The sequence below is a fragment of the Lasiodiplodia theobromae genome (genome assembly GCF_012971845.1).
Source record: "Lasiodiplodia theobromae strain AM2As chromosome Unknown scaffold_7, whole genome shotgun sequence".
In the NCBI taxonomy this organism is placed as follows: Eukaryota; Fungi; Ascomycota; class Dothideomycetes; order Botryosphaeriales; family Botryosphaeriaceae; genus Lasiodiplodia; species Lasiodiplodia theobromae.
In genome coordinates, this window is record NW_023336563.1 from 374,283 (window position 1) to 396,979 (window position 22,697).

Genomic DNA, 22,697 nt, shown 5'->3' on the forward strand with positions numbered 1-22,697 from the left:
ACCGACACTCAACCATCCGAAAGGGGAGAGGGGGAGGGGCAAAGGCCAGACGGGCAAAAACATCCAAAAGAGCGCCGTAGCAGCCCATATCTTTCTCCTCTCCCTTTCCCCATCCCATCCCATCCCCATCTCTCTATCTCGAAACACAAAAGGAGAAACTTTTGTGCGCTTTTTTTGCCAATTGCTCACACCTCCCTCCCTTTTTTCCCTTTCACCATCACTGCCCACGCAGAAAAGCGCTCTCGTCCTTCAAGTCACCATTTCGCGGTAGAAATAAAAGAAGAACAAAATTAAAGACAAGTCAAGAGGCATGTTACCTCTTGCTTTCTCTTTTTTCTTTTCTCATGGTGGGCAGGCAGGGGAATCTCCCACAAACGACGAAAAAAAAAATCGAAACAAAGGCTACCTCCGTATGCCTTCATTAATCCTCGCCCATGCTCTCTGATGCTTTCTCTATTCCTCAGGCTCGCCGGCGGCAGCCTCGGTTTTCCGGCCACCTCTCCTGCCACCCTGCTGGCCGCTGGAACCGCCCTGCGCGGCCTGCGTCGCCTTGTTCTCCGCATCCCGAAGCTCCTGCTCCTTCTGCAGGATGAAGTTCTCCTTTTCCTGGCGGATGACGCCCAGCACGCCCGTCAGGCTGTTGCGCCACATGTCCAGGCGGGACGCCACCTCGCGCCACTGGTTCTCGCCGAAGACGCGGTACGTGGCGCGGTGGATGAGGAACGTCTGGTTGAGCTGCGACAGCTTGCCCTCGACGAGCCCGGCACGGATCACGTCGATGACCCACATCTCAACCTCCTCGGACGGGATCTGCAGCGCCTTGGTGATCTGCGCGTACGGCAGCGAGCGCGTCTGGCCCGTGGCCTGGGCTGCTAGAGACGCAAGAGTGAGCAGCCGCATCTTGCGCGTCAGCTGCGCGCCGTCCAAGCCCTCCTCCTTCTCGATGAAATCCGTGTGCTCCTCCTGGAAGTCGTTGAACTCCTCGAGCAGCTCCGAGGTGAAGATCTCCAGGAGCTCGAAGTGGACGGGATCCGACTTGCGCAGGGCCTGGATGCTGTCGAGAGCGGTGAGATCCTGGAAGTCGAAGTGGGCCGGGTGCATCAGGGCCGTCTTGAGAGCGCGCACGCTCAGGTCGCGTGCCTCCTGGTTGGCGGCCTCCTCGGCAGGGATGGTGCGAAGGGCCTTGATGAGGTACTGGTACGCAATCTCGTCCTCGCCGCCTTCTTGCGCGGCATCAGCGATGGCCAGGTACAGCTTGCGCTGCTCCTCCTCGTCCGACTGCCACTGTGCCAACCACGCATCGATGTGCTTGAGCTGCGGCTTCAAGTTCTCAAAGGCCGACGAGGTCTTGACAACGCGCAGAATGGCCAGGAACACATGGTAGCGGTTGTCGTTGTCGGGCTGCAGGACGTTGAAGATAGTCGTCAGGACCGACAGAGACAGGCTAGCGCTGTTGTTGGGCGAGGTGGCGATGGGGTTCGACACGTTCTTGCACAGGGGAGGCAGGTACATGTTGAGGTTGGGCGATTGCCGCACGAGGTGGATCAGCAGGTTGTATGCCGCGACGAACTCTGCAAATTCGCGCCAATGCCGTCAGCTCTCGTGCTTTCTCAAAGGGAAATTCAATCATGTAGGCTGTGCTTACCCTTCTCCGGCGCACCGCTCAGAGACGCGCTGGAGGTAACCAGCTTCTTGAGTACTTCATCCTTCTTGTTCTCCTCCAGCAGCTGTGCGCACTCGGACTGCAGTTCGGAAGACTCTTCGCCTTGGGCCTTCTTCAGGGCATCCTACAAAAACGCAAATCCAGTGTCAGGAACGGCCGTCCACACGGCGGAGACCCGTGACTCGATTTCGAAGGCTTACAAGGTACTGTGCGAGCTCGTCGACGAGCTCCTCGAAGGAGCCTTCGATGAGCAGAGTGTTGGTCGGCGCCGGCATGTTGAGGGTAGCGAGGGCGACGGTGTCCGGCGTCGAGGGAGTCGGTCGTGTCGGGGCGCGGGTGGGTGGTGTGCGATGGGGCAGTGGGCGGCGCGTCGAGTGTCGTTAGGTAGGCACGGTGGGCTTTTCGGAAAATCGCTTATCGATAGCGCTTTGGCCTGAGGCACCAAAACCAGCCCTGCGCTGCTTGGGCAATTCAATCGAGCACAAAGAAACGAATCCTCAAGGAGTCTTCAGCCAGCTCATCTGGCTACTATTGAGTCGTATTGCTTCGCCTTTTGCTAAAGTGCCTTATTTTTGTACAGATCGACAACTTCTGAATCAAAACACGTGCACGCAACTGCTGCTGCCGCGACGCGCACCTTTCCAAACGCACGACAAGAGGAAGACTTGATCCCACGCGTTCCTGCCGGCGCACCTTGCCCCGTGTCCTCTCCTCCACAAGTTTGTCATGCTGAAGAAAGAAGAAAAGAAAATAAGATCGAAGAAAACAGAGAATAAAAGGGTTCTCTTCGACGTGAATAGTCGCTACAAGCCAAGTCTCCCGCATTGTCCGTGACCAGATCTTCCTTCGGTCCAATTATGCGCCCACCCAATGCAATGTCCACCCAATTTTCGGAATTTTGACGAACACAAAAAGACTCGAATTTACGCCAGAATGCGACTAGAAAGAAAGCAAGTGCAAGCCGGTTGAGCAGGCCCAAACGCCCATTGTCCAGGTTTACCACGCCGTTGAGCTCAGGGCTTGTTGAGGTGTCCCTGAGCCGGCCAAGATTGCCAATCGAGTCACGCTGAAGCCATGGGTGACGATACTACGCAGTGGGTATTGAGCCAGGAACATCAATCTTATGCACAACTAGTTGAGGAAACCCTTGCAGTTGACAGAACCGCAAAGACACGGGATACGGTCATCACTACCGATCTCGCGCTCAAACTTGTAGTCGTACGTAAGCTCCTCGTCTGTCATTTTGGTCAGTAATCCTCATTTCGCACAACAGAAAAGGCGGTACTTACTCGTCTTGATGTCCCTAAGCGCGTAGATGACAATGCGCTTCGTGCCGTCCACCCTGATAATCTTCGCTGTGCAGTTTGGTGTGCAGCTGTGGTTGATGAAACGTGCAATGCCACCCTTCTTGGTGGCATCCACAACGCTGTCTTCGTCGATACGGAAAAGGTAACTGCTACCCACGCCCTGTTTGTCGTACTTTATTTCACGGATATCCGCCACCTTCTGGCGCACCTTCTCGCCGACGTATTCGATGATCATGTCATTGGCAGAAATATCCTCCTGGGCATAGAGACCCCAGTTGTGGATGGCTGATCGGTCGAATTTAACGAGCTTCTTCCGCTTCTTCAGCTGGTTGAAGCGGATTGCGATGTTGTCACCACCATCTGCAGCGAGAGCCTGCTTTTGGGTACTGATCTCGTTGACGAGACGGCGGTTGTTCGCACGGTTCGAGCGAGAGGTCGTCGTCGACGTCTTCGGCGCAACAGCAGGCTTAGTCAACTGCGCCAAGGCGTTCGGATTGATCTTTGCCAAAGCCTCACGCTCCTCACGAGCCTTCTGGACTCTGATTCGGTGTGGCAGGTACTTGGACTTCTCCGCTTCCAGGATCTTCTTGACGCCTTCCGTCCTGGCACAGCCTGTTGGGTTGGGTTTGTAGTAGTCCTCGATCTTGACTTCTTTGTACGCAACGCCATCGAGACCGGTGTTGAGTTTCTTGACGTGCTTCTCCTTGTATGCGAAGAGGTTGGGATCACCCACGTTCGCCGGCCGCACATTTTCAAGCGCTGCACTAAGGTAACGAAGATCTTCAGCGTCTTTGACGGTGAATTGCCAGCCATCAATGTCCATGACATAATCCAGCTTCTCCTCTATCGTCGAACGAGGTTCGTCGATGGAGAATCCCCAAATTGGATCTTCAGACATGAGGTTTTCTGTGACAATTTCCGCCACCTTCGGGGCTTCCTCCAGGGGCACAGGTTCGATAGGCGGTGTCTCTTCAACCTCAGACTTGAGAGGCGAGGGTTCTGGCTTTTCGTCCAGGAGAGCCTGCTTCTTGGTCTTCTTCTTGGGCTTGGATGGCTTCTTCTTCTCTGTCTTGATGGGGACCTCTGGCTCCGGTGTCTCGATCTGTATCTCCTCGACGGTATCGACTGGCGTAGCCGCTTCCGTCGGTGGTTGCACGCTGCCAGCACGAGAATCTTCTTCTTCGTCTTCCCCACCAAACACGAGAGCTGCATCTCGCTGGATCTTGCGGAACTTCAATTCACTCTTAGCTCTCTTGTAGAGGTCCGAAGTATGCGGGAAGGCGTGAACCACTTGATCGAGCTCTCCGTCTGCCATATCCGTCGGGTCCTTGTTGATGAGATGAGGGAATAGACGGCGGGCCTGGGCATCCTGGGTATCGGCATCACCCCACAACGGTTCCAGTTTCCTGCGTTTAGAAGGCCTGATCTGTATGATCTCGTCTTCCTCCTCAGGAGCCGCTGAAGACATACGACTGATGGACCTGCTCTCCTGCTCTTCAGTATCCCTTGTCAGAGTACTCTGTTCATCATCCGAATCCTCATCCTCAAAGCTCTGCATCTGCCGGTGAAGATTCCTAAATGCATTATGCTTCTTTGGCGGGGGCTTCCTACGCCTCTCGTCTGCGAATGCGTTGACTTCGTAGTGGTGACCACCCTTGCCTCTCCTCTGATTCTGAGAGAGGTTCGCAGCCAGAGACTTCCGTAGATTCTTGTTGCCCTTCCCGAATTTCGACTTGTGAGGAAGCACATTTTCCGCTGCGCTGAAGAGGACAGTGGGAGTCTTGGCTTCAGCGAGCGTGGGATCCCGCACGCCCAACTCTTTCCTCCTCGCAACGTGCCTGGCTGGGTCCAGATAATCGTAGATTGCCGGAGCCGCAATTCGCGTCTTGATGTCGCTCATGATCTGCTCCAGCAGCTCCGTGTGTAATCGTTCCTTGGCAGCCGTGACCGGATCCAGGTTCTCTGCCCGCTCCTTCTTCTCCTCCTCAAGATCCTGCTCCTCTTCCCTCCGAATTTCTTCTTCGACTTCCTTCTTCTTCTTTTCTGCAAGTACCCGCTCCGGACTCGGGCTCCTAACATAATTAGGGTTTCCGTATTTTTCGCACTCCATGTTCATAACATAGGTAAAAAGCGCCTGCATGTTGCACTCCTGGTAACAACGCTCACATTCATCTTCGCCACGCTTTGAGTCCTCGAATATGATGTAATAGCCCGTTCGGTCCAACCGCACTTCTTGCCATTGGTATAGTTTCAGGCGCTTCTTCAGATGCGGGATCGTTGTGCCGAGGACGGGAACGTAGCAATGTGCGATGAAAATATACGGCTTGCGTTTGATCTTATCGATGATGGGTTCGTTTTCGACGAGGGCGTGCTCAGGACGAATCGGTCGAGGCGCGACGTGCGGTCTGGGGCCCTGTCCACCTTTGCCTGAAGGTCCCTTTGGCGCGTCGGGTGGCGGTTCGGAGAGAGGTATGACTACTGGCGTTGTATCCGCAGTCTTTCTGATAGATGCAGCTTCCTCTTTCTGCTGTCGCATCCTATTCTTCTTCACGGCCTCGTCGACGCAGCGCGCCGCTCTGCGACCTTCCCGATCGAGCTCCACTTTAATTTGGCGAAGTTGAATGCGACTTCCATTGCCCTCCTTCTCTGCCAATTTGGCAGATGCCGCGGCCGTCAATGGATACTTTCCCTGTCGCGCAGGCTTGCTATCGCTGTACCGGATGGAGCAAATCCCAAGAAAACTTCCTGTCGCCGGATCGATCTTGTTGTCGAACTCCGCAATGTTGCCAAAGCTGGAGAAAAAAGTCTTGATCTGCATCTCCGGGGTAAAGGGATCCAATCCGGTCACAAGGATCCTCGTCGCAGGCTGCGGGCCAATGGTGTTTTTGTCGGGGGCATACGGCTTGACGGTGTAGGGCGCAAGCCGTAGTCTCGCTTTGTTTACCCCTCTTGCCGCATTGTGGGCTCCGGTCGTGTACCCGGCTATTGCCAGACGAGGATCTGGTGGCGCCGCGATATCCTACTCAGTCTGCATTAGCCAGGTACACGACCAGAGAAAACTCCAACATTATGGTATGATAGTATGCGGGAAGGAGACACCAAACGTACATCACGGGGTATGTTTCTGTATGTCGCCTTGCGCTTGTGTCTCTCGTTGGACGGGATCTTGGGATCTAGCGCGGGGTCGTAGACAACGGTGAAGCCTTTTTCTTCGCCGGGGCCTGGACGGGCTTGTCTGCGAGTCTGGGGCGGCGTCGTTGCGGGTGTGATCGCTTCGGCGGGCGCAACATTTTGCGAGGCACCAGGCGGCGGCGCGCTGTAAGTGTCGGTGTTTGTCAAAGACATGTGGTCATTCGAGGTCTTCGACGGTCTGGGGCTGGTCGCCTTGTCTGGTGGCGACGATTCGGTGTTTGTGAGAGGGGTAAGGGCGTGGATGGAGGTGTTGGGTCCAGGATAGGACATGGTTTGGCGGCTGCTGCTGGAGCTGCTGAAGACTGAGGAAGCTGTGCTGGAAAGTGAACTTGCCGAGCCGACGCCAATCAAAAGGTCGCCAGAGTCAGCTCGGTGCGCACCGTCATCCTCTTCTGGCTGGTGTTGTTGCTCGAGCGCTTCGGCACTCGTGTCGTTGTTTCTGCGCGGGCCGGCAGTTGCGGCGTTTTCAACGCCTTTGTCCGAGCGCAACGGCGACTCTGTGCGCGACGGCGCACGCGTGGGCTGGTGGTCGGAGGAGGGTTCCTTGCGTTTAGTCTTCAGCACTGAAGGCGCATTGGGGAAGAAGTCGGCAAAGCCCGCTGACGCGCGCGACATTCTATCTCTGACCCGCCCGCTGTGCGATCATCGCGGAGCTTGTCAGGCGGGAGTTAGTGCGTGCGCGGGTGGAAGGAGACGGCGGCCCTCGTGCAGCTTGGTACGGGCCGGGCGCGAAGTCTTTGAGACGCGGCAGGTGGGCGCGAAATGTACACGAGCGGCCGACCGAGACCTGCAGGCGCAGCGGGCTCAAACGAGGGGACGGGAAGTGAAGGAGGAGGGTCGCGCGTCGCCAGGCTTCGGGCGAACGCAGCGGCGGGCAGGGTGGCAGTGGAGAAGAGAGGTCGAGGTGGCAGGGTGTTGGCATTCCAAGGGTGATGAGGTTCTGCCCCAGGCCGCTAAAACCAGAACCACCGCTCACATCTACCGATCGCTCTGCGAGCCACAAGCACCTCGCCTCGACCACGCCTCGCCCTGCTCCGGAAACGCCTGCGGATTCCTGCGGGCCCGCGGCGCCCACGCTGGCCTCCTCGCCGCAAGCTTTTCCCTTCTCCCGCGGCGTCCTCGCGCACCCCTGCTGCCCGCTTTCGCTTTATGGCATCATAGCGCCGCTGCCAGCGCTTTTTGCCCACGCCCCTGCCACCACCGCATAACTCCACACAACGCGCGTATCGCGAAGCCAGCTCGCGCCGTGCTGCTCAGCCGGGTGCTCCGAGCCGACTGAGGACATCTGAAAGCAGAAAACGCGTCTTTGGCGTCGTCGCTGCTCACGTGAGCCGACCCTCAGCCGGCCGACACCCTAGGCACAAGCCTCCCGCGGAGGGCGAGCAGCACCGCTGACGCCAGGCCAACGCCCATCGACCGAGCAACCGTTACGATCTCGGCATCACAATCCGTTGAACAATCAATGCAAAGCACGCTGCCGACGGGCCACAAGATGCTTGGAAACAATAGTTTGGCTCGGCAGGGAGGACAAGCACCCCGAGCACAATGCAGGGCAAGGTGCCGTCGCTTTCAGCTCCTCGACCCGATGCTTTCGCGAGTTTCTATAATGGCTTGTCTATTCGCTTGAAAGTGTTTTATGCCGCGACGGTACGCACATGCTGAGCAACAGGGGAGGTTGGCGCGTGTGTCCGATCATGACTCTGCATGCTCGATTTATGCATTTACATCCGTGCCGGTGCTCGTCACCATCCTCCGGTCGTTTGTCGTCAACGTCGTGATGCAATCTAATCATCAAACTTGCCCTCCGACCATCCTCTCCTCTTGGTGCCCAGCTCCACCGCCGCACTACCCCAGTCCAATCCGTGGTTGTGTCCTTGATCCCCCTTCTCGCCCGCAATGCCCGCGCGGTGCAGGCCCTGCTCCTCGGTGAGCACGGTCAGCAGGCCGAAGATGACCGGCACGTTGGCATCCAGCTGCACGCGCATCAGGCCATGGCTGACGGCGTCCGCGATGTACTCAAAGTGCATCGTCTCGCCCTTGATGAGGACGCCGATGGCGATTATGGCGTCGAAGGGGGCCGTGGACGCGCCGCTGGGCTTCTTGCCCGCTGCGGTCGCGCTCAGGCTCGTCAGGTCGGTCGCCGACGACGACGAGAGCAGGTCGGTGGCAGATTGGACAAGGCCGCCCGCGCCGCCGGCGGAGGAGGCCTGGATCTGCGAGGAGGCGTACATCCTTAATAGAACCACCACCCACCGTCAGCCTTCATTACGACCACAAGCCATGCCACAGTGGGATCGCATGTACTAGCAGGGCGAGTGGGCACGAATCCTTACCGCTGTACAGCGTAGGGCAGCTCGTAGCTGCCCGGCACGGTCTGGATGACGATGTTCTCGTCCTTGACGCCCGCAGCAGCGAGCGACTTCTTCGCGCCGTCCAGCAGCGAGCTGATGATCTTGTCGTTCCAGCGAGCGTGGATGATGCCGATACGGAGGCCGGAGCCTAGCAATTGAGCCTCCCGTCAGTTCTCCTGCAATGTGGTGATGTGACTGGCGCCTTACCGTCGTACTTGCGGGCCTCACCCGGTCCCTTGAGCGGTGCCATAATGACGATTATTAGGGTGTATAGATGGTAGTTTAGATGCCGATTGGGATGAACTCGTCGTTCAGGAGAGTTGGGGTTGTTGCGTGCTTGTTGGAGCTTGTTGCGATGGGCAATGAGGGGAAAGGGTCCGCTTCCGCCGTACCTTACAGCTAGAGTTACCCCACCACGCTGCCACTCAAAGCTCCGCTGAGAGCAGATCGTCGCCGCACGAGCCACCAAAAATGACGCGGTTTCGTATCGGCACAAACACGACACCTGTGAACTTGCTGAAATCCCAGTCCACCGTTTAATAAAACTTGAAACTCCCAGTGACGTCTGCGGAGCACGCTACTCCATCACTGCATCGTTTATGCAACATGCCATCAGGGGCTACTCCACAGGGATGGGCCTTTTTTTTTTTTCGGGCACGCGTCTTCGCAAACGCGTTACACATGACACGCAATGCCAGAGCAAGGGACAGTCATGAACAAAAACTCATTGATCATATTACTACATCGAATTGCTTACGCAAAGCGAAACTACCGAGCGGGAACTTGATATCTTTATTTCTTTTTTTTTTCTCATATCGCAAAACTGCCCTCCTGCCGTGTCTTGCATAGAAAATCGCATAATAAATCAGGCCGTTCATTCAGCTTCCGGCATTCCATGATATCCATCCGCCCATATCCAGCTGAGCATTCCTTACACTACAAACCAATCTACCGTACGCCTTTGCCTCTAGCGGGCTTTTACATGACCACCACTTTACTCGACAGTAACCGACTTCGCCAGGTTCCTGGGGAAGTCGACGTTGAGACCCTCGCCGACGGCCAGCCAGTAGGCCATCAGCTGCAGGGGAATGACGTTCAGCAGGCCCTGAAGGACGTCAACGGTCTGGGGAACCTCGATCTTCTCAGTCTTGTCCGCAGGGAACTCCGCATCATCCTTGTTGCAGATGATGATGGGGCGACCGCTGCGGGCAATAACCTGCTGGTAGGCGTTGAGCGACTTGGGGAAGATGTCGTCACGGGTGAGAATCATGACGATCGGGAGGTTCTCGTCGACGAGAGCAAGCACACCGTGCTTCAGCTCACCGGACATGACAGCCTCGCAGTGGAGGTAAGAAATCTCCTTGATCTTGAGGGCGCCCTCGAGAGCAGTGGCGTGCTGGGCGCCACGGCCGAGCAGGAGCAAGCTCTTCTGGTTCTTGAACTTCTGGCAAAGCTCCTTGATGGACTGGTCAAGCTTAAGGATCTCCCTGAACTGGTCGGAGACCTTGCCCAGAGCCTCCATAATCTCGAACCGCCTCTGCTGCTTAGAGTACCGGTCCTCGCTAAGAGAGAGGGCGAACATGACCATGCAGACGAACTGCGAGGTGTAGGCCTTGGTGGAGGCAACACCGATTTCGGGGCCGGCGTTGATGTGGACACCGCAGTGGGTGAGCAGGGAGATCGAGGAACCGACAACGTTGACGATACCAACGGTCAGGGCACCACGCTCCAAGCAGTAGCGGAGAGCCATGAGAGAGTCGGCAGTCTCACCAGACTGCGAGACGAAGACGCAAGTGTCGTCACGGAAGACGGGGGCCTTGCGGTCAAGGAAGTCGGACGCCAGCTCGACGGAGATGGGGATCTCAGTCAGCTCCTCGAAAACACCACGGACCGCCATACACGAGTGGTACGAAGTACCGCAGGCAATGAAGATGATTCTCCTGCAACGCCTGATGGTGGTAATGTACTGACGCAGACCACCAAGAGTGACCTTCTTGTTCTCTACATCGAGACGACCACGCATGGCGTTGACAACCGACTCGGGCTGCTCGAAAATTTCCTTCTGCATGAAGTGGTCGAACTGGCCCTTCATGATCTCCTGGAGCTCGATCTCCAGCGTCTGGATGGCACGGACGTTGGAGGCGCCATCCTCCTTGTTAACACGGTGGATGTTAAGCGAGCCCTCGTGGATGTGGGCAATGTCGTCGTCCTCGAGGTACAGGACCTTCTTGGTGTGCTCGACGATGGCGGAGGGATCAGAGGAGAGGAAGAACTCGGTGGGGATGGGGGCGCCGTCGTCCGAGAGGAAAGCGCGCGACTGCGAGCGGTGGAGGAGCGACTTGTCGGGAGGAGCGAGGAGGCCGCCGGTGTTGGCCTTCTTGAGGGCAACGTTCTGCGAAGCCAGCTCGGCGGGCAGAGCGTCGGCGTCAGAGAACTCGACATCGACAAAGTCGACCTTCATCTTCTTCTGCGTCTTCACGCCGATGACAAGGGGCGAACCCTTGCGGGCAGCGATGACCTCATGGGGGTAGTGGACCGACTTCAGGAGCAGACCGAAGGCACCCTGCAGCTCCTTGATGACAGCCTTGGCCAGGACGGGGAAGTCGATGTCGGGGTGGCTGTCGTAGATGTACTTGGCCAGCTTGGCGATGGCCTCGGTGTCGGTCTCCGTCTCAAACTTGAAACCCTTGGTCTCCAGCAGCGCCTTCAGCTCCTTGTAGTTGGTAATGATACCATTGTGGACGACGGAGAACTCCCAGGTAGCGTCAGACCTAGCGTACCGGTCAGCGTCTCTGCCCGCGGCGGTTCTGCGGAGCTACTTACCGGTGAGGGTGGCAGTTGACGCGCGAGGGGATACCGTGGGTGGCCCATCTGGTGTGTGCAATGCCGGCGTGCGAGTCAAAGACCTTGGTGAGGTCGGGCTTGGCCTCGTCGATGAGCTCCTTCAGCTTGGCGACCTTGCCAACCTCCTTGTAGGCAAACACCTCGTTCCTCTTGTCGCCATCGACGGCGAGGCCTGCCGAGTCGTAGCCGCGGTACTCAAGACGCGAGAGGCCTGGCGGTCGGTTAGCAGCGGGGCAGGCGGGCGGTCGAATCGCGGGGAAACTTGCCATTGACGAGGGTGTTGAGGATGAACTTGCGGTCCTTCTCGACCAGGTAGTTCACGTAGCCGAAGATGCCACTGTTGTTGCGTGTCAGCGAGTCTCTGGGGCACGGGCGGGCGGGCGGGGCGGGGCGTACCACATGGTGCTGAGTAGAAAGGAAGAAGACTAGAAACGAGAGCGCGGTGAGTCAATGGCGGGTAATGATCGTGAAGAAGGCGTGCAGTCGTGGCGAGGAGCTGCGGGAGACGGAGAGTGTGGGCGGAGAGGGGAGGGGTCGATATGGCGGGTGGATGCGGTGAGCTGTGAGTTAAGTACAGCTCGGGGACGACGCCAAGCTGACGCAGCAACAAACCAGCGCCCGCCCCCCTAAGGCCGGACGGGCTGTTTCAGGGATTGCTCCCAAGCTGGCAAGTTGGCGACAGCGGGCGAGCCCGTCTGTGCATCTTCCTGGGCGCGCCAGTCGCGCTCCTTTTCCCCTCCCATTTCGTCACTCGTCACCACCTGTCCAGCGACCGCCCCTGGCGAGCGCGCACACGCCGCCGAGCGCGCGATCTTTGCAGGGATCGTGTGGAGCGTCGCCGCGCTGCGCCTCCAAGCCCGCCTACAAAAATAGAGCACCGCACCTAGTCGCCATCGCAGCCTCATCGCTGCATCCTGCAGGGTCGCCGGCGCTCGTATCCTCGCCGTTGCCGTCGCGTCAAGCGCGCCCGTGGTTTGCTCGCCGCGCGTGGTCGATAGCACGGATCTCCCGAGCAAGCAGCGCAGCCAGTGCGCCGGGCACACACCTCCGGCGATCATCTCAACGGGACTTTTTCCAATAGATTCCCAATATAGCAGCTCTTTGTCGGCGCCAGTGCGCAACGGCCTGCTTCGACGCGATTCCGCATCCGGCCCTCCACCGCCAGATGCAATGCCGGTGTGCCGTGGCTCGCAGAAGGGGTGCAAACAAAGCTTGTTGACGGCGCGCCACAGCAACCACCCAGCAAGAACTGCGTGTGATCTCGTCGCTAAGCCCTATCTGTGTGGAGCTTGCTCTCCACCGCTGACCGTCCCCAATCAGCTTCCCTGTCGGCCGCGTCCCGAGATCTCATCCCAGCGTCCAGGGCTCAGCCTTGTTTTGCTCTCTCACCTCTCTTGTTTCTTGACGGTGTTCCGGCGCCCGTCACACCGCCCTGGGAAGGCGTGTTCCGATAAGCTGATGTTCTTCGGCGGCCGCTAGCATTTTCATTCATTGGTTCCGACGCGGCTACTACTCAGCACCTCATGCCAAGCAGACGTCACTGGGGTAAATCCCATGCCTACTTCAGCCGTCGGAATGCTTTGTAGGACGGCAAACGACATGTGAAGATTGCGAATGAGCCAATTCCTACCCAGTAGCCCTTCGTTGCTTACATGTATTCACGCACGTGGTCGCTCCGCCAGCCACTGCCGGAAGGCAAACAAACAGCCTGCTTACGCCAACAACAGTCGGATATGTCCGAGCATCCCCAGCCACAACCGCCCCACTAGTCAAATCCCACGCCCTATCCACTTGGCAATCGAGCGTCGTCCGACAAGCCTCTATTTCTTTGAGCTTAGATCTATACGCACAGCCCTACTGATACGGAACCGAGAAGCACGGTGACTCCCCTCCTCTCGCGGGGCATTCCCTAAGCGAGCTCACCCTCCTCAATTCGGCACTTCCTGGGTGGCCTCGCCCAACTGCTCCTCCCTAGGGAAATCGGTCTCAGTGATCACCGCAGTGCCCCTCTCGCTCTTCCCCATGCCCCCGCTCTCGGTGATCTCCCACTCCCTCAGCCTGTACGCTCCGTCCCCCTTGCGCTCCTCGAAGTCGAAGACTCTGTAATCCGCATTGGCGTACCTCCGCTGGCTGACGGAGCACCTCAGGAATCCAGAATGGGAGACGACGACGATGACCTTCTCGGGGCGCTTGTGCAGCCACTCGAGGCAGGTCTGCCCGCGGGCGACCACGGCGCGGCGGCTAAAGGCGTACGGGTTGGTGGCAGGCTCGACCTTCTCGGGGTAGATGGGGTCGACCGTCTGGAAATCCACAGAGGGGAATTCCTTCTGCAGAACGGAGACAGGGCTGCCCGTGTCGCAAGGTTTGTCCGAGTTCTCTGTAGAGCGAGGGGGCGTGAGTACAGCTCTGATCAAGTTTCGTCACGTATGCAGTAGAAGCAATAGCGTGAAAGGAAAAAGTTGGCCCAAGCGATCGAGTACAGTGGTAAGAAGACACCACACGCTAGAGATATTGCCAGCAACAAGCCAATATAAGACGTTTTGTTAAAGTGTTGAAAATGAAAAACATTAAGAATGATAATGCAAGGTTTCTGGAAAAGTGCCGAGACCTCGAATTGCCGAAGCCCAAGCACAGGTCTCCAGCAGGAACCAGCAACAGGTAGCACAGAGACCCGCCGGTCCGATGGCCAGCGCACTCGCACAGCAATGCCGCCCGCACCGCATGGAGGATCAAACAGACGAGGGTCCACGCGGCTCGTCGGCGTGCAAGGCCGCCGGGGCCATTCTCCAGCCTCAACACAACCCGAAGCGGAAACAAGCGGCGAATAGAAAGAGGCAAAGAGGCCGCATGCTGAACGGACGAAAAGTCTCGACTCCGGTCCATCGCTGATATGGCCAACCTTCGCACGCTAGGGAGGGGACGATCTGCCCCGGCTGGCAAAAGAAGGAGAGGGGAAAGCAGGCGGTAGGCTCGCATGTAGGCTTCAAGTACCACAACAGAGCATGAAACTCAAAATGCAGAACCAAAAAAAAGAACGCATGAGAGGGGAAAAAAGCACGCGCACACGAAACTGCAACGAACGAAACATACCTTGCCACCCCGCATCCGGCCTCAGCGGCACGCCCTTCTCGACCAACCAGTCCAGCCCCAACAGCGCCGTCTGCAGCGTGCGGCGCATCGGGCTGACGACGATCAGCTCCGCGCGTTCAGCCAGCTCCGACACCTGCGGGCGCTCTTTGCCCTGTCGCAGGTGGTCGCGCAGCTCCGTGCATTGCTGCAAGCCCAGCTGCGAGAGGACGGGATCGGGGATCGAATAGTCTGGTTCGGGTTTAGAGTGTCAGCGGAACGTTTCGTTTTTTATCTTGCCCTCCCGCCGTTGCTTATTCTTAGGCTCCATCGCACAGGACGGGTCGGAATTGCTGCTTTTGGGCGGGGTTGTTGAGGTAGGGTTGGGTGGCGATGGGGACCAGGCTGATAGGAGAGGGGCGTATTCGTACCTTTGTCGACGTTGTGAAGTGCCTCGGCGTGGCGGATGAGGATTAGAGTCGGGGGCATGGCGGTTCGGTGATGATGTGAGTCTGGAGGTTCTGATAGAGGCAAGGGGTAGGTCAAGGGGAATGAGAAGAAGCCAGATGTCGTGGCTCTTCAGACAAATGCAGGACAGCTGGTTCGTCAGATGTCAAGTCCCCGACGCCGAAGACCTGAAGTTCGCTAACGCCAGCCTCACCGGTCATTGTAACGCATTTTCGCAGCAGAGGAACAGTCTGACTCATAAGAACGGTATCAATGATGTAGACGATAAGATGGACTCCGAGGTACCGGGAAGAACCCGAAAATCTCTATGCATGCCATTTCATAACTCAAGCTCGCTAGCCCATCATGATCCGCATCTCACATCTCCATGTGATATCATACACATCTTACTCCTCCATCCTGTCGCCCTCAGGCCTAGTCTCCTCCTCGTCGTCATCATCACCCTCCAGCGCCTTCTTAGCCAGCCTCTCGGCCTCTTCCCGCAGCGCCTTGGGGACCTCCTCGTGCCTGCCCTTGGTGGGGCCGGAAGCAGAGCTGATCCAAGTCATCTCCAGTTCGAACTCCTTGTCCTTGCTGTCCTCGTGTGCGAAGTAGATGATGCGCGCGGCCTCCTTGACGCCCTGCTCCAGGGTGAGGGTGCCTTCGTGAAGGTTGAGCTTCTCGAGCTCTGCCTTGGCGGATTGCCTGCCTTTGCCCGTCGCGGCACCGTAGTAGCCCTGTTCCCGTTAACCACAAAGCGTCCGACAGCTTCCCGCCCCGAATGTGACACATACCCAGTACAGGCCACTAGGCTCAACCATGTAGAGGAACGGGCCGCCGTGAGTGACACCCTCCTTCTTGCCTCCAGCTCCGACCGAAGGACCGCTGCCGACCTGGCCGTCAACCTCCGCGGGCTCTTCGCTATCCCAGCCACCAATGATGGACGTCACGCCGAACGGGCGCACGCTAGAGTAGAGGGTGTACGCCTGGACGAAGCTGCCCATGCGGTTGGCGAGCGCAGCGGTCTTGATGGGGCCCTTGTACATCTTCCTCCACTGCGCAGCCTCGTCACGAGCTCGGGAAACGAAGTGGCGTCCGTCAGGAACGAGACCGGAAGAGACCTGTGGTTGTAGTGTCAGCTTTGCGCACCAGACGCGGCGGCCGGGGTGAGGCGACACACGATGCCCATGTTGCGGTCGACGGTTGCTATCCGCTTGTTGGCGCCCTTCTTGAGGAGCTTGCTGCTGATGATCTTCTCGAGAGCGAGGACAACACCGTCCTTGCAGCGAATGCCGATTGCCGTGCCTCCATTCTCTACCGCCTTCTGGGCATATTCGACCTTTGGAATTGTGAGCTAGCCGTCGCACCAGGAGCGAGCTGTCGGGTGGATGGTACCTGGAAGTTGCGGCCGTCGGGCGAGAAGACGGAGTTGGAGAGATCGTAGCCGGTACCTATTGACGTCTGTTGCCGCGCTGTGCATTAGCGCTGGCGGCGGATCGCAGAAACGCGGGCGACGTACCATGGCGAAGCTGCAGAAAGACGCGGGTCTGAAGGTATTGGGGCTGAGCTACAAGAGAAACGGGCGGGGGAGGATGGGGCGGGTGGGGAGGTGGGCGTGATGTTGATGTAGTTGCCAAACGAAGCTCCAGCCAGGCTTCCTCCGAGCTACGCGTAGCTCAAATCCCGGGGATTACCCGGCAATCTTATCAGCCGCTAGGAGCATGTTGTTGAGGCCAGCAAAGCATTATTAAGATCATATCAGAGAGTTTTCTTCTCTTTAGTAAAAGGCTGGGATTTGCACGGGTCTGCACTACACTGTACTTGCGCATCACGAATTCCTAGACCTAACATCAAGCATTTCCACTGAATCGTCGTGTCTTCATCTAGTATACTCTAGTAAAAAAAAAAAAAGGTAAATTATATCCTGATATGCTGACTCCTCGCTCAAGAATGCGAATGGAACCATTTACGAGCCAAGAGCGATGCCCCTCTCGCTGAGCCTGGCCTTCACAACCTCGTAAACCTCCTCAGGAGCCTGGGTGGCATCGATCTTAACAACGCGGCCCTGGCTCTCAAATTCATCCACGACAGGCATCGAGGTCTCGACGAAGGTCTTGAAGCGCTTGCGAATGCTCTCGATGTTGTCGTCTGAGCGGCCAGAGGTCTTGCCACGGTTGATCAGGCGCGCCTCCATGGTGCTTTCGGGGCAGTCGAAGAAGAGCGTGAACTTGGCAGGGCACACGCTCTTCTCAAAGGCGTGGGCCTGGTCGAGCTGGCGGGGGAAGCCTCGGGGGTTGTTAGCCATTGGTCGGCAGGAACGCCGCGGCGGAGAACGTACCGTCGATCAGGAACTTCTTCTTGTTCTCCTCCTTCATAGCGGCCTTCATGGCATTCTCGAGGAGCTGGATGGTGACCTCCATGGGCACGATCTTGCCCTCGCGAATGTACTCCTTGATCATCTCACCGAACTCGCTTCCGGGTCTCTGCTGCTCCTCGCGAAGAAGATCGCCCGCCGACAGGTGCTTGAAGGTGTAGTCGCGCACCAGGTTCGAGCACTGGGTGCCCTTGCCCGCACCGGGGCCACCGAGAACAAAGAGGACGGTGACCTCGGCCGGGTCGAACTCGGACTTCTCGCGCTGGAGGAGGGTCGGGACGGCAGGCATTTTGGCGGATTGATTAGAACGGGCGGCTGCTGGTGTTGGAAGGCGGAGCGGTGCCCTGGCGTTGCTTGACGATTTGGACGAACAGGAAGGTGCCGCCGGCAAAGATCAGAGCGAATGGCCAGATGCGGAGCGGTGCGTACTGCGGATTGCGCGGGCGAGGGGTCTGCTTGTCGGAGAAGAGGCGAGAAGCAGAGGAGAATTGGCGGGAGCGGGAGCGAGAGAAGGGGTTGGAGGAGCTAGGCGCAGGGAGGTGGAAAGGACCGGTGGAGATCATCGTGGGACTAGATTGGGGGGGTGTCAATGGCGGGGAGCGAGATTGTCCCGCCATGAAACGTTTGGGCTCAATCCGTCCTAGTGCTCGGCGCCGAAAAGGACCGCCCGCGACCTCATCTCTTGCGACACGTTGCCATCCCCCAGTCACCTTATCTATATGCCCATTTGATCCATCATATGATCGAGCAATCCCTCGGGCGGCTCGCCGACCAGCATTCGCCCGCTGTGGCTGGGAAGCAACATGAACCACCGGAGCATTCCGACGACTAAAGCATGTATTGGTCTGCGGTGAGGACCAATTGAAGTACAGCCAAAGCTGATGATTCTTTTGCTCGTAAGCGCAGGCAATGTGAGCAAAAAGCTTCGGCAGAAGAGCCTCAGTGCTCCTGGGCGACCACCATGCTTTCCGATACAAGCAAGGCTTTTTGACATGTTTCAACTTTATAAGGGCGCACGCCTGTCCTTCGAGAAAGCTAGGCAGTGACGGCGATTTACAGCAGTGTAGCAGTTGATTCTACATCTCAACATAGACGGGAAGAGCTAGCTTGACCCTCATCTTTGTCCATGAGAGATTTTCCGCCGGGTTCTTTCTCGATTGGGGCCCGTCAATTTCATGTATATGCTTGTAGGATGGTGGCGTAGGGAAAAGCGTGGGCTCGATGCACTCAGCGCTCCTTTTCACTTCAGAGTGTCTCGGATCGTTCTTCAAAGTCTCACAGTTGCATTCCTCGATTCAGTTTTGGTTTCCCATTGTTCAGTCTTTAAGTGAGGTGGGTAGCGCTTGATCACATGTTGCAGTTCGGATTCGTTGCTTCTGGAACGTATTTCTTGGTCCCTTCCACCGCGTGTCTTGGACTGGTCACCCGGCATTTCCTGTTCCTGCACATAAAGACTCGCCGTCGGCAACCGTCCTTGCCTTCCTCCACCTCACCACATCTCGCATTGCACTTCGAGACGAAGCAATCCCAGCTCGCGGCATCGCCCACCCTTTTCCTTGTCCACATCATCCTACCGTCGCTACACCGCTATCATGAGCCCAAAGTACGACGCCGCGAAGATCGAGAACCTCAGCGACGCTGACAAGCTCCGTCTCATTTCCGCGTACCTCAACCATAACGAGCCGAACAACGTGAGGCAATCCAGATGCAATTTTCTCGAGCCCGTTCATCCACACTGACTCTTCCAGGTCGACTGGGATACCGCGGCTGTCCAGGGCGGCTCCAAATCCAAGGACTCGTACAAGAAGATGTTGCAGTCGGCTCTCAAGAAGCTGGCTCCCGACACCACTGCTGACGGCGAAGATGGCGTCCCAGCTCCCGCGCCCGCTCCTGCTCCTGCTATGAAGCGTGGCCGCAAGCGCGCCACGCCTGCCAACGAGGGCGAAGATGGTGACGGCAACATCGAGAACAAGACGAAGAAGCCTCGCAAGCCGCGTGGCAAGAGTGAGTAGCCCTTTCTGCTATCGCACAGATCCATTTCAAAATTGCTAATACGACATCAGAGGGCGTGAAGACGGAGGATGGCGAGGAGGCCGAGTCGGTGGTCTGAGCTATGGCAGCGGCAGACTTGATGCCCAACGGGTCTCTGGGGACAAAGAGCGCGAAACGGCTAAGATTTGGTTCAACTTGGGTCCATCGCCGTGCGGCTTCTCGTGATAATTACGCCAATCAAGATAACTCAATGCTGGCGTAGATAATACAACGAGATCTGATGTGTTACTGAGAATATCTTGGCCGTGATATCTTCTGGCTCTGCTGGTTACAAAGGAAACGCAAAGAATTGCACTCGGCTTATGTCGGGAGCTGAATCTATCGTTCCGAAGCTGATGTGGATTTCTTAATTCCTACATATGCGTCCAGCGATCGTTTTAACTGCTCACTGAACTCGTGTAAATGAGTTACAAAGGCTCAAATATTCTGGGGGCCACTTTCTTTGGCGAGGCGGCCATCGGTTGAGAAGGCATTTGCATACCTGCTCAGGATATTCTTGCGTTCCCTGAGCGCCCTCGTAGGATCCTGCACGTGCATGGGTCGGGAGGGCAAGTTGTGTCGTGCAGTATTTAAGAGCGCTCTTTTAGCCTGACCGTTCCACTCTTTTTCCTACCTCTCGACCTCACAACTTCCAAAAACCTGAACTTGACGCACTACAGCCTTCGCTTCCATAATCATCATGGCGCCCAAGTACACCATCCAGGCCATCAACAGCCTCTCAGAGGTGGAAAAGCTCCGCCTCGTTCTGGCGTATCTTCACCACAACGAGCCGAAGAACGTAAGATCTTCAACAGCAGCCCAGCTTTATCGAAGCCATCCTTTTGCTAAAAAGAAGATCTAGGTTGATTGGGCCGCTGCTGCCGCTCAGTCGGGTTCCAAGTCCAAGGAGAGCTTCAAGGTCCTCTTCAACGGCACCCTCAAGAAATTGGAAAAGCAGTCGTCTGAGGGCGGTGCCGATACCAACGCCACTTCCCCGGCTGTCAAGGCGCCCAAGCGCAAAGCGGACTCTAACGCTCCCGACAACGACAAGCCTACGCCCAAGAAGCGTGGACGCAAGAAGGTCATCCCTGGTACGTCACAGTCGCGTTTTCCTATTCTTTGTTGATTTCTAAATCAGATCACAGAGGAGCCCGTCATCAAGGAGGATCCCGATGTCGACGATGAGGTGAAGGACGCTGCCCAATTCGCGACGGAGAGCTTCTTCGACACCGCCGAGGAGTTTTAGCGGAGGTGCCTTGTCCTAGTGCTCTGCGGATCTCTTCCAAGCGGAAATCGGGTGAGATGGACTGGTCAGAGCTGGTGATTATGAAACTGGATTGCAATGGGCTATTGAAGGAAATAACATGCGTGCGGGGATCTGAAGAGTTCGCCCTGGTTTGAATGCATAAACAAAATAATGACACTGATGTCCACCCAACTGCTTTGATTCCCTATGGGTGCTACGCTAGCGAAGACCACTCGGACCCTGGCTGCCATCTTTTTAGGCTCGTAGGCAACAGCGACGACCCGGTTTCTTGCATCGACCGATTTTCCGCTGCGAGATATCACTTTTCCTTCCCGACCCACGATTCCGAAGCCACCACCTTGCATCCCAAACTTCAACTTCCCCACTCAAACTCCAAAGTCTCGACCAAATCATCTCACAATGGCAGCGAACGTCGAGTTCAGCCTCTCCGCTATCGCCGCGCTCACCGAAACCGAGAAGACGCGCCTCATCATCATGACACTCTACAACAAAGACCGTAATAACGTGAGCGACAGGCGATCCACCAGCCGTTCTTTCACTTCTTGAAGACTTTGCTGACCTGGGCGAGCATAGATGGACTGGGACGCGGCCACTGCCCTTTCTGGCGCCAAAAGCAAGCATGCTTTCCAGGTTTCTTACTACGCCGCCATGAAGAAGCTCAACAACAGCGCCAATGGCGGTGACGGCGGCGGCGGTAGCAGCAGCAAGGCCGCCACGCCGAAGCGCAAGCGTGCTGGAGGCGGTGACGGCACGCCCACACCCACGCCGAAAAGGGGCAGAAAGGGCAGGAAGGCGATCAAGTGTAAGTGAAGCCTACATCTCGTGTTTGGAACGGCTGCTGACGATTGCTTTAGCGGAAGAGGCGCCTGAGTCTCAACCCGACAGCGGAGCTGATGCCGAGCATGCCACTGAGGCGGAGCTTGAGCTCGAGTCATTCTTCGACGCCGAGGAGATCTAGAGGCGGAAGGACGCGGTCCGCGTGAGAAACTTCATAAGCATTGGACACCATTTTTGGGCTTGATGCTACAGAACTAGGCAAAGCTGTTTCGTGCTTCTGGAACAGCCAAGGGACTTGAAGCAAATTCAGGAATTCAGATAACAATTGATTACTTCCGAGACGATGGCCCTAGAGAGAGTGAACCCTTGTATGGAGTATGCCGAGTGTAGGAGAGGCATGAATTCACGCGACGCGCCCAGTCTAGATACGGGCTTCTGATTGAAATTTTCAACTTGCGAGGTTTTCGGTCAAGCACCTGGAACTAGACCCTGAAGTTGTGACCATCACTTTCCGTCGCGCCCCACGCAGCTCTACGCGTGACATATTAGCTTGTTTTTCCTCCCGCACGAAAACACAGCAACCTCCTTCCAAGATCTCCCATATCCATCTCGACTCTACCGTTGCTGTCCGCGTCAGCGCCACAAACCGAACTCCACACGCGCTCTCTCCATTTCAAGTGTGCGAACACCATGGCTTCCCTTGATATCACCATCGACGCCGTCAAAGGCCTCAGCGACGCCGACAAGACGCGTCTCGTTGTCGCCTACCTCCACGGCAATGATCGCGGCAATGTAAGCCCCCACCACCCTTACATCAGCGTTGATCTAAAGAGAGAATCAGGTCGACTGGCAGACTGCGGCGTCGTTCACGGGTTCTAAGACCGCCAACTCTTTCCGCACCAACGTCTATAAAGTCATCAACAGGCTGACCGACGCCTCAAAGAGCGGAAGTGCTGGTGGCGAGGCCTCGTCGATCGGCGCGTCCAAGAAGCGCATGATCCAAGCCGACGATGGCGACGAGGCTGCCGACGTCGGAGCGAACAAGAAGGGAGGAAACAAGAAGCGCCGCCTCAAGAAGCAGGCCGCTAAGAGTGAGGCATCCTCCCCGTCTAAATAAAGTGTCTGGAATATTCTAATCGGTCACACAGAGGAGGACCTCGAGGTCAATGAGGTTTGAGCTGTCGGAGCCGGCTTCAAGATCAACATCGAACGCTGATCCTTCATGACGAGCTGTCAGAACGATCTGCCATATTGACGTTTGGCACATTGGAAGTGGTGTTTCTTTCTTCCATGACTCCCCCATTGGTGGCGGAGCTATGCACATTCGTGTAAAGACAAATATGAACACAAGTTCAGACAGCATGGATACCTCAATAAT

The 22,697-nt window shown here is 56.9% G+C and overlaps 11 protein-coding genes across 11 annotated transcripts; 4 read left to right on the forward strand and 7 right to left on the reverse strand.

The window, feature by feature from the left end:
* Window positions 1-453: 453 nt before the first annotated feature.
* LTHEOB_2782 (PCI domain protein) lies at window positions 454-1,938 on the reverse strand (the record flags this gene model as incomplete). Its single annotated transcript, XM_035511632.1, has 3 exons — window positions 454-1,571; window positions 1,646-1,787; window positions 1,864-1,938. 3 exons carry the CDS (start codon window positions 1,936-1,938, stop codon window positions 454-456), a joined length of 1,335 nt encoding a protein of 444 aa, XP_035363508.1.
* An 856-nt stretch (window positions 1,939-2,794) lies between these two features.
* LTHEOB_2783 (Histone-lysine n-methyltransferase) lies at window positions 2,795-6,777 on the reverse strand (the record flags this gene model as incomplete). Its single annotated transcript, XM_035511633.1, has 3 exons — window positions 2,795-2,898; window positions 2,953-5,989; window positions 6,079-6,777. 3 exons carry the CDS (start codon window positions 6,775-6,777, stop codon window positions 2,795-2,797), a joined length of 3,840 nt encoding a protein of 1,279 aa, XP_035363509.1.
* A 1,169-nt stretch (window positions 6,778-7,946) lies between these two features.
* LTHEOB_2784 (Dimethyl-8-ribityllumazine synthase protein) lies at window positions 7,947-8,763 on the reverse strand (the record flags this gene model as incomplete). Its single annotated transcript, XM_035511634.1, has 3 exons — window positions 7,947-8,394; window positions 8,496-8,661; window positions 8,721-8,763. The coding sequence occupies 3 exons, from the start codon at window positions 8,761-8,763 to the stop codon at window positions 7,947-7,949; spliced, it is 657 nt and encodes a 218-aa protein (XP_035363510.1).
* A 744-nt stretch (window positions 8,764-9,507) lies between these two features.
* Window positions 9,508-11,626, reverse strand: LTHEOB_2785 (Glutamine amidotransferase; the record flags this gene model as incomplete). Its single annotated transcript, XM_035511635.1, has 2 exons — window positions 9,508-11,284; window positions 11,337-11,626. 2 exons carry the CDS (start codon window positions 11,624-11,626, stop codon window positions 9,508-9,510), a joined length of 2,067 nt encoding a protein of 688 aa, XP_035363511.1.
* Window positions 11,627-13,285: 1,659 nt separating this feature from the next.
* On the reverse strand, window positions 13,286-14,912 carry LTHEOB_2786 (Phosphoglycerate mutase; the record flags this gene model as incomplete). The annotated part of the gene is made up of 3 exons (XM_035511636.1): window positions 13,286-13,734; window positions 14,448-14,675; window positions 14,855-14,912. The coding sequence occupies 3 exons, from the start codon at window positions 14,910-14,912 to the stop codon at window positions 13,286-13,288; spliced, it is 735 nt and encodes a 244-aa protein (XP_035363512.1).
* A 365-nt stretch (window positions 14,913-15,277) lies between these two features.
* Window positions 15,278-16,392, reverse strand: LTHEOB_2787 (Proteasome component c1 protein; the record flags this gene model as incomplete). The annotated part of the gene is made up of 5 exons (XM_035511637.1): window positions 15,278-15,607; window positions 15,665-15,991; window positions 16,051-16,209; window positions 16,266-16,331; window positions 16,390-16,392. The coding sequence occupies 5 exons, from the start codon at window positions 16,390-16,392 to the stop codon at window positions 15,278-15,280; spliced, it is 885 nt and encodes a 294-aa protein (XP_035363513.1).
* A 444-nt stretch (window positions 16,393-16,836) lies between these two features.
* On the reverse strand, window positions 16,837-17,533 carry LTHEOB_2788 (Uridylate kinase; the record flags this gene model as incomplete). Its single annotated transcript, XM_035511638.1, has 2 exons — window positions 16,837-17,156; window positions 17,209-17,533. The coding sequence occupies 2 exons, from the start codon at window positions 17,531-17,533 to the stop codon at window positions 16,837-16,839; spliced, it is 645 nt and encodes a 214-aa protein (XP_035363514.1).
* Window positions 17,534-18,836: 1,303 nt separating this feature from the next.
* On the forward strand, window positions 18,837-19,354 carry LTHEOB_2789 (Mads box transcription factor mcm1; the record flags this gene model as incomplete). Its single annotated transcript, XM_035511639.1, has 3 exons — window positions 18,837-18,935; window positions 18,993-19,248; window positions 19,308-19,354. 3 exons carry the CDS (start codon window positions 18,837-18,839, stop codon window positions 19,352-19,354), a joined length of 402 nt encoding a protein of 133 aa, XP_035363515.1.
* A 621-nt stretch (window positions 19,355-19,975) lies between these two features.
* LTHEOB_2790 (uncharacterized protein) lies at window positions 19,976-20,521 on the forward strand (the record flags this gene model as incomplete). Its single annotated transcript, XM_035511641.1, has 3 exons — window positions 19,976-20,074; window positions 20,138-20,366; window positions 20,421-20,521. 3 exons carry the CDS (start codon window positions 19,976-19,978, stop codon window positions 20,519-20,521), a joined length of 429 nt encoding a protein of 142 aa, XP_035363516.1.
* Window positions 20,522-20,941: 420 nt separating this feature from the next.
* On the forward strand, window positions 20,942-21,500 carry LTHEOB_2791 (uncharacterized protein; the record flags this gene model as incomplete). Its single annotated transcript, XM_035511642.1, has 3 exons — window positions 20,942-21,046; window positions 21,116-21,344; window positions 21,397-21,500. The coding sequence occupies 3 exons, from the start codon at window positions 20,942-20,944 to the stop codon at window positions 21,498-21,500; spliced, it is 438 nt and encodes a 145-aa protein (XP_035363517.1).
* Window positions 21,501-22,009: 509 nt separating this feature from the next.
* LTHEOB_2792 (uncharacterized protein) lies at window positions 22,010-22,496 on the forward strand (the record flags this gene model as incomplete). The annotated part of the gene is made up of 3 exons (XM_035511643.1): window positions 22,010-22,111; window positions 22,161-22,410; window positions 22,468-22,496. 3 exons carry the CDS (start codon window positions 22,010-22,012, stop codon window positions 22,494-22,496), a joined length of 381 nt encoding a protein of 126 aa, XP_035363518.1.
* Between the last annotated feature and the right edge of the window lie 201 nt (window positions 22,497-22,697).